The following is a 13,553-nucleotide window of genomic DNA, read 5'->3' as shown; positions in this document are numbered from 1 at the left end:
TAGGATTTTGTATCTGTTTTGCCCATCAGGTATTTCATTCAACATTTGAGTCTCTTTTTCTTCCCCAGTTAAATTTAATACAGAAATGCAGAGAGTACCGTTGCTATTGTTTTCTAGACAGTTATCTGGGTGCTCCAGGAATGATGCAGTATGTTAGTAAAATTCCCAGCAGGAATCATATGGCATATGAAAACAGTAACTGAGGAAAAGTTAATGGATTTTGTACTTCTTTTGTTAAATTTATTCCTCAGTATTTTAATCTTTTTAATGTCATGCAATAATAGAATTGTTTTCTTGATTTTCATTTCATTGTCTTAAATCAGAATAGAAGACTTACAAACAAAAGATAGACTTATATTGTCTTATATTTTTATTACCTTTTATATTTACCTCCATAGTTTCCTTACCAATGCTCTTTCTTTCCTTGTGTGGATCTGAGTCACTGTCTAGTATCCTTTCATTTCAGCCTGAAGGATTCCCTTTAATATTTCTCTCTCTTTTTTAAAGTTTTATTTATGGTGGGGCAGAGGAAGAGGAAGAAAGAGAATCTCAAGCAGACTCTCCACTGAGTAAGGAGCCCAACATGGGGCTCAGTCTCATAATCCTGAGATCAAGAGTTAGATACTTGGGGCGCCTGGGTGGCTCAGTGGGTTAAAGCCTCTGCCTTCGGCTCAGGTCATGATCCCAGGGTCCTGGGATCGAGCCCCGCATCGGGCTCTCTGCTCAGCAGGGAGCCTGCTTTCTCCTCTCTCTCTACCTGCCCGTGATCTCTGTCTAATAAATAAATAAATAAATAAATCTTAAAAAAAAAAAAGAGATACTTAAAAGACTGAGCCACCCAGTTGTCCCTCCCTTTAATATTTCTTGTAGGAAAGGTCTGCTGTAAAATTCTGTTAGTATTTCTTTATCCATGAATGTCTTACTGTCACCTTCATTTTTGAAGAGTTGTTTTGCGGTATAGAGAAACTCTTATTTAAAAGTCTTATTGACAGTCTTTGTTTTGGCATTTGGAATGGTCATTCCACTTCCCTCTGGCCTCTATTGTTTTCTGGTGAAAAATCAGCTGTAACTCTTCCTGAGAATTTCTTGTATGTAATGTTATTTCTTTTTTTTTTTTAATTATTTTTATTAACATGTAATGTATTATTTGCCCCAGGGGTACAGGTCAAAGGTCATCAGGCTTACACATTCCACAGCACTCACCATATCACATACCCTCCCCAGTGTCCATAACCCCACCACCCTTTCCCTACCCACCTCCCGCCGGCAACCCTCAGTTTCTTTTGTGAGATTAAGAGTCTTTTGTGGTCTGTCTCCCTCCCGATCCCATCTTGTTTCATTTTTTCCTTCCCTACCCCCCACAACCCACACTCTGCCTCTCAAATTCCTCATGTCAGGGAGATCATCTGATAATTGTCTTTTTCTGATTGACTTACTTTGCTCAGCATAATACCCTCTAGTTCCATCCACTACATCACAAATAGCAAGATTTCATTTCTTTTGATGACTGCATAGTATTCCATTGTAGATATATATCACATCTTCTTTATCCATTCATCTGTTGATGGACATCTAGGTTCTTTCCATAGTTTGGCTATTGCGGACATTGCTGCTATAAACATTGGGGTGCACATGCCCATTTGGATCACTACATTTGTATCTTTAGGGTAAATACCCAGTAGTGCAATTGCTGGGTCATAGGGTAGCTCTATTTTCAACTTTTTGAGGAAACTCCATGTTGTTTTCCAGAGTGGCTGCACCAGCTTGCATTCCCACCAACAGTGTAGGAGGGATCCCCTTTCTCCGCATCCTCACCAGCATCTGTCATTTCCTGACTTGTTAATTTAAGCGATTCTGACTAGTATGAGTTGGTATCTCATTGTGGCTTTGATTTGTATTTCCCTGATGCCGAGTGATGTTGAGCACTTTTTCATATGTCTGTTGGTGATTTGGATGTCTTCTTTGCAGAAATGTCTGTTCATGTCCTCTGCTCATTTCTTGATTGGATTATTTGTTCCTTGGGTGTTGGGTTTGGTAAATTCTTTATAGATTTTGGATACTAGTCCTTTATCTGATATGTCATTTGCAAATATCTTCTCCCATTCTGTTGGTTGCCTTTTGGTTTTGTAGACTGTTTCCTTTGCTGCACAAAAGCTCTTTATCTTGATGAAGTCCCAATAGTTCATTTTTGCCCTTGCTTCCCGTTGCCTTTGTCAGTGTTCCCAGGAAGAAGTTGCTGCAGCTGAGGTCGAAGAGGTTGCTGCCTGTGTTCTCCTCAAGGATTTTGATGGATTCCTGTCTCACATTGAGGTCTTTATCCATTTTGAGTCTGTTTTTGTGTGTGGTGTAAGGAAATGGTCCAGTTTCATTCTTCTGCATTTGGCTGTCCCATTTTCCCAACACCATTTGTTGAAGAGATTGTCTTCTTTCCATTGGACATTCTTTCTTGCTTTGTCAAAGATTAATTGACCCTAGAGTTGAGAGTCTATTACTGGGCTCTCTATTCTCTTCCAATGATCTGTGTCTCGTTTTGTGCCAGTACCATACTGTCTTGATGATGACAGCTTTGTAATAGAGCTTGATGTCTGGAATTGTGATGCCACCAACTTTGGCTTTCTTTTTCAACATTCCTCTGGCTATTTGGGGTCTTTCCTGGCTCCATATAAATTTTAGGATTATTTGTTTCATTTATTTAAAAAATTGATGGTATTTTGATAGGGATTCCATTAAATGTTTAGATTGCTTTAGGTAGCATAGACATTTTCACAGTATTTGTTCTTCCAATCTGTGACCATGGAATGTTTTTCCATTTCTTTGTGTCTCCCTCAATTTCTTTCATGAGTACTTTATAGTTTTCTGAGTACAGATTCTTTGCCTCTTTTGTTAGGTTTGTTCCTAGATATCTTATGGTTTAGGGTACAATTGTAAATGGGATTGACTCCTTAATTTCTCTTTCTTCTGTCTTGCTGTTGGCATATAGAAATGCAACTGATTTCTGTGCATTGATTTTATATCCTGACATGTTACTGAATTCCTGTATGAGTTCTAGTAGTTTTGCAGTGGAGTCTTTTGGACTGATACATACAGTATCATATCATCTGTAAAGAGTGAGAGTTTGACTTCTTCTTTGCTTATTAGGATACCTTTTATTTCTTTTTGTTGTCTGGTTGCTGAGGGTAGAACTTCTAGTAATACCATTTTGAATTAAACATCCAAAATTTTGAATAGCAGTGGTGATAGTGGACATCCCTGCCATCTTCCTGACCTTAGGAGTAAAGCTCCCAGTTCTTCCCCCTTGAGCATGATAGTCACTGTGGGTTTTTCACAGATGGCTTTGATGACACTTTCCTATACTTTGAAGAGTTTTGATCAAGAAAGGGTGCTGTACTTTGTCAAATGCTTTTTTGACATTTTGACATTGAGAGTATCATATCATTCATATTCTTTCTTTTGTTAATATATTGTATCACATGGATTCATGTGCAGATGTTGAGCCAACTTTGCAGCCCAGGAATAAATCCCACTTGGTTGTAGTGAATAATCCTTTTAATGTTCCATGTGTACTAGAGAAGAATGTGTATTCTGTTGTTTTGGGATGGAATTCTGAATATATCTGTGATGTCCATCTGGCCCAGTGTGTCATTTAAGGCATTTATTTCCTTGTTTATCTTTTGCTTGGATGATCTGTCCATTTCAGTGAGGGAGGTGTTAAAGTCCCCTACTATTATTGTGTTATTGTCTGTGTGTTTTATTTTGTTATTAATTGGTTTATATAATTGGCTGCTCCCATGTTAGGGGCATAGATATTTTTCTTATTGTTATTGTTTTTGTTATTTGTTATTGTTATTAGCTATTCTTGTTGAACAGACCCTTTAAGTATGACAGTGTCCTTCCTCATCTCTTATTATAGTCTTTGGCTTAAAATCTAATTTATCTGATAGAAGAATTGACACCCCAGTTTTCTTTAGATGTCCATTAGCATGGTAAATTGTTTTCCACCCCCTAACTTTAAATCTGAAGGTGTCTTTGGGTCTAAAATGAGTTTCTTGTAGACAGCATTTTGATGGGTTTTGGTTTTTTATCCATTCTGATACCCTGTGTCTTTTGAGTGGGGCATTTAGCCCATTTACATTCAGAGTAACTATTGAAAGATATTAATTTAGTACCATTGTATTGCCTGTAAGGTGACTGTTACTGTATATTGTCTCTGTTCCTTTTGGATCTACTACTTTTAGGCTCTTTCTTTGCTTAGAGGACCCCTTTCAATATTTCCTGTAGGGCTGGTTTGCTGTTTGCAAATTCTTTTAATTTTTGTTTGTCCTGGAAGCTTTTTATCTCTCTTTCTATTTCCAGAGATAGCCCCGCTGGATATAGTGTTCTTAGCTGCATGTTTTTTTCATTTAGTGCTCTGAATATATCATGCCAGTTCTTTCTGGCCTGCCAGGTCTCTGTGGATAAGTCTGCTGCCAGTCTTAACATTTCTACCATTGTATGTTACAGACCTCTTGTCCTGAGCTGCTTTCAGGATTTTCTCTTTGTCACTAAGACTTGCAAGTTTTACTATTAGATGGTGGGGTGTGGACCTATTTTTATTGATTTTGACAGGGTTTCTCTGTGCCTCCTGGATTTTGATGCTTGTTCCCTTTGCCATATTAGGGAAATTCTCTACTGTAATTTGCTCCAATATAATTCGCTCCAATATACCTTCTGCCCCTCTCTTCTTCTTCTGGCATCCCAATTATTCTAATATTGTTTCATCTTATGGTATCACTTATCTCTTGAATGGTTCAGTAGTTACCATTGTGTTTCTTTGGACACAAAGAAATAATGGACCACTTATCCCCTTGTGGTCCAGTAGTTGTTTGTCTCTCTTTTGCCTAGCTTCTTTACTCTCCATCATTTGGTCTTCTATATCATGAATTCTCTCTTCTGCCTCATTTATCCTACCAGTAAGAACCTCCCATTATTTATTGCAACTCATTAATAGCTTTTTAAATTTCAACTTGGTTAGACTTTAGTTCTTTTATTTCTCCATAAAGGGATTTTATTTCTCCAGAAAGGGTTTCTCTAATATCTTCCATGCCTTTTTCAAGCCCAGCTAGCACCTTGAGAATCATCATTCTGAACTCTAGTTCTGACATAGTACGAATGTCCGTGATTAGATCCCTAGCTGTCAGTACTGCCTCTTGTTTTTTTTTTTGTTTGTTTGTTTGTTTGTTTTGTGGTGAGTTTTTCTGCCTTGTCATTTTATCCAGATAAGAATATATGAACAAGAGAGTAAAATACTAAAAGCGGGGCAGAGACCCCAGAAAAATGTATGCCAGCCAAATCAGAAGAGATCTAAAACTGGGGGAAGAAGAAAGGGGGAAAAAATAAATAAAAATGAAATAATAAAGTAAATAAACATATATTTATTTATATATTTATTTATGTATTTTTATTTCTATATAAATATATTTGTTATAATAATATATATATTATAAATAATATTTTATATATATATATATTAGACTGGTGAATAGAACAGAACCACCCATTTGATTTTGGGTGTATTTGGGTGTTTTAGAAGAAAGTACCTCCCAAAACTTAAAAAAAAGAAAACTTATGTATATAGAAAAATAAGGGGTAAACACGATGAAGGGATGGAATATGACTGTAAAGATGAAAATTTTAAAAAATTCTAAAAGAATTGATAAGTTGGTTGGAAAAAAAAAAAAGAGGAGAGAATGTGCTCAGGCTGGAGACTAGAACAAAGCTTTGTGCTCTGGGTACATTTAGGGTACATTTTGATCTATTAGAAGAAATTGTATACCAAAATTTTTTAGAAAGAAAAACCTATATGTATACAAAAAATAAGGTTAAAAACAATGAAGGGATAAAATATGACTATAACAATGAAGGTTTAACGAAATTTTTTTTTAAGAAAAGTATTGTTAAGATAAATTAGTTAAAAAACATTAAAAGAGGAAAGAGGAAAAGTTAAAAAAATAGAATAAGAAAAAAAATAAAATTAAAAAAATTTAGCCTTGCAAGACTAAAGGATCATGGGGGAAAATCCATGAATTCTATGTGATGTTTTCCCCTAGCTCTAGAGTTGCATAGTTCTCATTGATTGGTGAACTTGGTCTTGGCTGGATGTTCTTGCTGATCTTCTGGGGGAGGGGCCTGTTGCAGTGATTCTCAAATGTCTTTGCCCGAGGTGGAATTGCAGTACCCTTGCCAGGGACTGGGCTGAGTAATCTGCTCAGGTTCGCTCTCACAGCTTTTGTTCCCTGAACACTTTCCGTACCACTTTGGAGGACAGGAATGAAAATGGCAGCCTCTCAGTCTCCGGCCCAGAGGAGCTGAGCCTCAGGGCCCCACTCCTCAGTGCGCCCTCAGAGATAAGCAATCACTCCTGTCTCTCTGGTCTCTGGCCGCACTCCGAGCTCACCTGGCCTGTGACCGAACGTTTCTATCTCTGGTGCATGGCCCTGTTAGGAGTCTCCAAACCCAGCAGATTCCTGCCGCACAGCTCCTCCTAGAGGAAGAAAGTGAGTCTCCCCGGATCTGCCACTTGTGGGGTCTGTGCTCAAGGAGCAGTGGCCCAACTGTGCCTTGGATCACAGTTTAAGGTAACTCCGAGTTAAGAGCTCACTCCTCAGCTCCGTCTCTGTAGTTGGCTTCCCCACTCCGATACCTGGGAGCTCTGCCACACTCAGACACCCCCAATCTTTCTGTGACCCCACGGGTCCTGAGATCACACTATCCCCATGAGGGCTCCACCCCCACTTAGCCTTTGGAGTAATGTCCCTTAGTGGAGCAGACTTCTAAAAGTTTGGATTTTGTGCTCTTTTGCTCCACTGCTTGCCAGGAGTTGGCCTTTCCCCTGCAGTCTATCTTCCCATCGCTTCAGATTCACTTCTCGGCACGTCCTACCTTTCAGAAAGCAGTCGATTTTCTGTTCCTAGAATTGCTGCTCTTCTTCTCTTTTATCTTCTGTTGAGTTTGTAGGTATTCAGAATGGTTTGTTACCTATGTAGCTGAACTCCTGGGATCTGATGTCATTTTACTCTGCTACTCCTCCGCCATCTTGCCTCTCACCGTAAAGTTATTTCTTGTTTTTAGAATTTTCCCTTTGTTTTTAGCTTTTGGTGGTTTAATTATGATGTGTCTAGCTGTGAATCTCTTTGAATGCATATTACTTGGTGTTCATTGAGCCTCTCGGATGTGTAAGTTAATGCATCTCATCAATTTGGGGAAGTTTATGACCATTATTTCTTCAAATATTCTTTCTGTCCCCATCTTTCTCCTTCGTAAACTCCTATTACGTGTATGTTGGTAGATTTGGTAGTGTTCCACACTTCTCTGAGACTGTTCATTTTTCATGTTTTTCTCTTTTTGCTCCTAAAACTGGATAATCTTAATTGACCTATCTTCAACTTTGCTGATTCTTCCTTCTTCCTATTCAAATCTGATATTGAGCTTGTCTAGCGAATTTTTCATTTCAGTTCTATGTTTCAACTTCACGATATTTATTTGGTGCTGGATTTGTTTTATAAATTCTGCCTCTTTACTGGTATTCTCTTATTTGCTGAGATATTATTCTCACAGTTATTTATTTCTTTAGAGATGGTTTCCTTTGGTATCATATTTAGAATTTTTGTCTAATAAGTAACATTCAGACTTCTTCAGGGTGGTGTTTATTGATTGCTTTATTTCCTGTGAATGGGACATATTTTTGTTTGTTTTGTGTATGGCTCATATTTTTCTTGTTAAAAACTAGGCATCTTAAATAATATAATGTCACCACTCTAGAAATCAGATTATCCCATCTCCTCAGGGTTTATTGTTTAGTGATTTTTCAGAATTAAATGTGAACTCTGTATTTTTTGTCACTTCAGTGGCTGCCGAAGTCTCTACTTGGTTAGCTTAGTGATCAGCTAATGAATAAACGACAGTTTTCTTAAATGCCTGAAACTAGTAAGTCTTCCAGTCTTTACAGAAGGGCTCCGTGCACATGCTGGGGCACACTTTACATACTCAACCTGGCAGTTGACAGCACTGCCTTACTCTTCACTTCCTGCTTGCACACAGACTCAACATCAGACAGAAATAAGAGCTTAGGACCTTTTCAGGTATTTTATGAGAATGTGCCCAGCGCTGGGCATACATATGGTCTGATAGATCCCTAGCAGTGTGTCAGAGCTTTTCAAAGTCCTTCATGGACATCTCATTTCCTTTTAAGTTTTTTGGTTGGTCTGTTGTTTGCCCCACCTTTTATCTATCACCTCGGGCAGCTGTGATGATTAAACAATTGTAAACGTTTGTTTTTGACACGATTCCTTAGAGGAGAAGGTTATGCGCACTTTGTGAACTCTGAGGCAGGTCAAATAAAGAAAAATCTTTGAGTGGGGTCTTCCAGGGAACCACCAGTCAGGTCAAATAATGATTCTCTCAAAATGACATTTTGAAGGAGCTCTGTCACCATTCTTCACCATCCAGTGACTGCCCAGTTACTGTGTGTGTGTGTGTGTGTGTGTGTGTGTGTGTGTGTGTTTTGTTTTGTTTTTATCATCAGTGTACATTGATGGTCTTCAAGGCTATCACAGAGTTGAGGAAGATAGGAACTGAGCAAGTTAAAAATGCCACAAAGCGCACTGTTCTTACCAAATCAGCCACTATTCTCAAATAAACACTTCTTGGATTGCTGCAGACCTTTGGTTAATTTCCACAGTTCTGATGAAGTTAATTTTGACAATTCCTGCTAGTGTTCTTATTGCTTTTATGGAGGAGTGATTTTTGGAGGTCATTACTTTGCCATTCCCACTCTCATGCTATTCTTTTATTTTTAATTTTTCTGTGAAATAAACATTTCCGTGAAATGTTTATTTAGGGGCACCACTTGTAATATCAGTTAGAGGAGTAACTGGGTGGTTCAGCTAGTTAAGCATCTGACTCTTGATTTCAGCTCAGGTCTTGATCTCAGGGTTGTGAGCTCAAGCCCCATGTTGGGCTCCATGCTGGGCATGGAGCCTACTTAAAGAAAAAACAAAAACTCAGTTGAAAAGTTTTGTCTTTTATTAGGAAATTAAGCCATTTGGGTATATTGTGTTCATAGATATATTCAGTCTTATTGTTACGATTTCATTTTACATTTCTGTTTATCTTGTGTTTTTATTTTGTGTTTTTATATTTTTTAATTTTTTAGGCTTATCTTTATTCCTCTCTTTCTGCTAATAGTTTGAAGTTCAACTTTCTGTTTTACTAAAAGTTACTGTAAACATCCATATAAAAATATCTAAGCTTACATTTTTCTATCAAAATAAAACTAAATAGTATAATAAATACATAAAGTCATATCTTAAAACAATATTTAAAACAAATGAGAAAGCTATTTAAATTACTACAATGTACTCTAGTGTCTTCCCTTCTTTGGGAAGAAGATTGAGGTAATCTTAACAATTGCTACTCTGTATTGTGCAGCTCTTAGCATTAAACAGGATGCATGCTTTCATTTGTTAATTCATTTAATCTTCACAACTCTGTAAGAACTCTCCTTATTATGATGAAACAGACTCTGAGAATTTAAATAAATTTCCTAGAGTCACTTTAGATTATAGATAACAATATCATGATCCAAGCTTGGGTCTGCCAAATTCCAGAGCCAAAGCTACACTGCTTCTCAAAGGTTTATCCCTTTCTATGAGGGTAAAAATTTAAGAGTACAATTAGTTGGGAGGAGCATGCATGTTTATGAGAACAAATAATACAAAGTGTCTTTCTAAATATCTTTCATCAGACAAAATTTTAAATATAGAGGGGGGGAAAAGAAAATATAATGACAGATGAAATCTAGAAGAATAGAAACATGCTGAAAGATGGCCAGGAAGGAAGGGACAGCTGGGGCAGTATGAGAAGGAAGTCAAAGAGACAGAGAAAGTCAACCTATTTTGACTGAAGGGAACAGATGGGAGATGAGCAAAGACAAAAGGGGCCATGTGGGTAGGTGTCATCAGTTAAAGGGCAAGTAACTGGAATTTGATCAATCGACAAGAATTTATTTACTGGACTCCTGGGCACTGTGTGAGATACAAAAGAATGTAGAGTTATTTTGGGAATGATAATGATGTAGACAAGACAGATGGCTTGAACCTGGGGCATTAACACTGAAGGAAAAGGCTAGAGACAGAAGGCAGAAAGAAAGAGGTTAAGGCAATCTCCATGTGAGCCAGCTTGCATATCAATCTGGAATTTCTGTGGGAAGAGCAAGATATAGAGGAAATGCTGTAATTGCTATTGAATCAAAGTTAAAGGATCTATAGATGGAACGAGAAAGATGCCAAATCACCTACCCCCCTCTATTTCTGTTTTTGTGTAAATTAAAAGATTATTAAAAATGAAAATACTCCCATATGTACATACACACTACAGATAGTGCTTTAAGTCATCCTTCCAAATGTAAATATGGCCATTTAGCTAAGACTAGGTGGGGCCTGGTACATGTGACTACAACTGAATAGATCTGACGACCTCAGAAGGTACCAGGAAGTCTTTTTGTGTTGGAGGAGATTGCAAGCAAGACTTAAAAGGTGCCTAAAGACATTCGACAATGTAAGGAGGACAGCTTTCCATTTGTTAAAGTGAAAGTAAGTCAAGGTTAGTTGGCACCAGATGGAACCCAATTCAGAAGCTTGAGGAGGAAATGAGCTTTCTGAGTAGTCCCTTAATACATTATTTGTCATAGACTCTCATATGAGCATTCGTTTATTCTAAAGTATGTATTGAACATTTACTGTAACAAAAATGATAGCTGCCATGAGTTTCCCTATATTCTAAGCTCTCTACATGCATCATCTCATCAAATACTCATAACTGTATATGATGTTAGTATTTTCTCTATTTTATAAATGAGAAAAATAAGATTCAGATGTGTTAAATAACTCACCCAAGGTCACATAGTCAGTAGCTGGAAGAGAAGCAATTCATAGCCTAATCGGTATTGTATTTCTTGTACTTCGAGGCAGACATATTTTAGCTATAAAAATTAGAGGTGCCTGGGTGGCTTAGTGGGTTAAAGCTTCTGCCTTCAGCTCAGGTCATGATCTCAGGGTTCTGGGATCGAGCCCCACGTCGGGCTTTCTACTCAGCGGGGAGCCTGCTTCCTCCTCTCTCTCTCTGCCTGCCTCTCTGCCTACTTGTGATCTCAGTCTGTCAAATAAATAAAATCTTTAAAAAAAAAATTAATACTTGGCAGTCCTTGTTCTTGAGAAGCATACAGACTAGCTAGAAGACAGAATGCCAAACAGCTGTAATACAATAACATATTTTCTGTAAGAGGCAGATACTAAGTGAGTGAGTAAAGTAATACACAGATTTGCCTGTGGCTGTCAGAGATCACTTGAGCATAGACTTTAAGTATCAGCAATCATTTCCTAGGTGATGAAAGCACAGATGGAATTCCAGTACAAGCAAAAGCAGTGCAAACAAGCACCCAGAGGTAGGAAAGAGTTTGCACTGTTTAGGAAACCCTAAAGAGATCAGAAAGACTGAAACATAAAACATAGAGGAACAGTAAGAGATGAAGCTGGAGAGGCACGCACCTGTATGTGGGGCTAAAGAATTTAGAATGTGTCCTGTAGAAGTTGGGAGAGCTTTGAAGTCAATCCTGTGAAGAGTTGGGTTGATAAAAGAGGTTCTACATGATATTGTATCAGGGGGTCCATAAGCCTTTGAAAAGTCAAGGACTGGAGATGACCTCTGCGGGGCACAACTAACTAGCAATGGTAGGATTACAAATAGAAGGCTCCATTGGAGAGTCAAGGGGAGGTGGTGGGAAGACAACAGCATGCTCCAGAGAGACCTGGTCCCTGTGTACCAGAGGCTCCCCTGGGGTGGAGACACTTGGCACATAACTCCCTCAGCCATTTTTTCATGCATGCGTTTGCTCATCCAATGCACAGATGTGCATAGCCATAGCCTCAGTAGCATCAATATTTCAGTAATAATACCCAACTTAATGGTGGATGCCTTTTGAAATGGCATGGCTGATCTGGAAATTGATTCCAAGGATGACATTTGTGAGGACCTGTATAGAGATTTGTGGAACAGCAGTCAGGTACAACTTGGAGGACACCAGTAATGAGCGCCCTGGAGGACACTGTCTGGGGTATCTGAGGTGAGCAGAGAGGGACCTTTGGGTATAAATCCCCCAAACTTCTGATCACTGAGGTAGCTCACCAAATCTCAGACAAGAGGCACAATTTAACAGCTCAAGAGAAGGGGCATCTGCAGGAACAACCACACCCAACAGAAGGCAGCATCTAAAAGGAGGTAGGTAGAAAGATGCCAGTTAAATACACCCAAAAGAAATGGAACAGAACTCATAGATTATAGATTTGAGACACTTCTTCCCATTGGGATAAAGACTGAAAGACTAGAGGCTCCTGTCATATATAGGTTTGTAGATAAATGTATATGTTAACATAGTAAATGGATGTTGTCATTTCATTCTTGCCCCCAGTTAGCTATATGGCCAAAAACAAGCTGCTTGCTTCCCTGGGTTTAACTTTCTTGTCTATAACGTAAATAAGCTGGACCTCTTCAAGATCCCTTCCAGCTACAGTATTTTATTAGGATTCCAGATGGCTGCTGGTGATGATAAAATCCTTTGTCAACTTATAATTATCTTGTGTAAATGATACATCATCAGATTTTTCTCCTCTTAGGAACTGCCGTGTGAAAATGACTCAACAAATGCAGAACCTTCATCTTTCTCAGTCGAAGAAACATAGTGCCCCATCGTCTCCCAATGCCGCCAAACGCCTGTACAGAAACCTCTCTGAGAAACTGAAGGGGAGCCACTCTTCATTTGACGAGGCCTATTTTCGAACAAGAACAGATCGGCTGAGCCTCAGAAAGACCTCAGTGGTAATAACACTGTGTTTTTATTCTTGTCTCTGCTTGATTGGTGCAGTTGTGTTTGAGTTTGAGGAGATTCTAAGATGCTCCACATTCACTTCAGAACCTGCATTTATAGTTTTAGAAGTGCTGAGAGTGCAGGAAGGCAGGACCTGCGCATGTCTGTGCTGTGAGCTAAAAATGGATTGTGAGAGTTTTCCTCTCTTTTTCTTAATTTCTTGCCCTTTCTTTTCTCTTAGTTTTTCTTTTTCTAACGTATCAAAGAAACAACAACAAAATGGCAGTGTGACAAATGGGAGCATGAATTAAATAGGCTTTCTGAGAGCCCCAGTGTTCATTCAGATATCGAATGAACAATGGACATTTCATTTACTTATTTATAATGTATGACCCATATGCTTTTCCAGAGGCATTCAAAATAGAATCTAGGCAAAAAATGTGTGAATGTATTATGTAATGGGAAATAAAGTGGTAGAGAGGGAGAGAGTGAGCGAGGAAAGAAGGGAGGAAGGAAGGAGTGGGAAAAAAACCTAGAAAATAATGGGGATAGAAAGAGAAATAGATATAATAAAATCCTAGGCAAATATAGTACCTAAAACTTAAACCATGACAATTCTCTCTGAGCTCCTAGTCAGTCAAAGCAGAAAGGGAAG

The 13,553-nt window shown here is 38.4% G+C and overlaps 1 protein-coding gene across 1 annotated transcript in view; it reads left to right on the top strand.

Moving 5' to 3' along the window:
• ANKFN1 (ankyrin repeat and fibronectin type III domain containing 1) overlaps positions 1 to 13,553 on the top strand; it is a 405,557-nt gene that overhangs the window by 254,932 nt on the left and 137,072 nt on the right. Inside the window, exon 4 of the mRNA XM_032872010.1 lies at positions 12,708 to 12,909. Within this exon, the coding sequence (XP_032727901.1) occupies positions 12,724 to 12,909 (186 nt within the window). The 5' untranslated portion in view covers positions 12,708 to 12,723. The remainder of the gene's footprint in view (positions 1 to 12,707; positions 12,910 to 13,553) is intronic.

Source organism: Lontra canadensis, unplaced genomic scaffold (assembly GCF_010015895.1).
Source record: "Lontra canadensis isolate GAN:19392208 unplaced genomic scaffold, GSC_riverotter_1.0 scaffold43, whole genome shotgun sequence".
NCBI classification, from domain to species: domain Eukaryota; kingdom Metazoa; phylum Chordata; class Mammalia; order Carnivora; family Mustelidae; genus Lontra; species Lontra canadensis.
The sequence above is the reverse complement of the archived record's forward strand: the minus strand, read 5'-3'. Positions and strand labels throughout refer to the sequence as shown.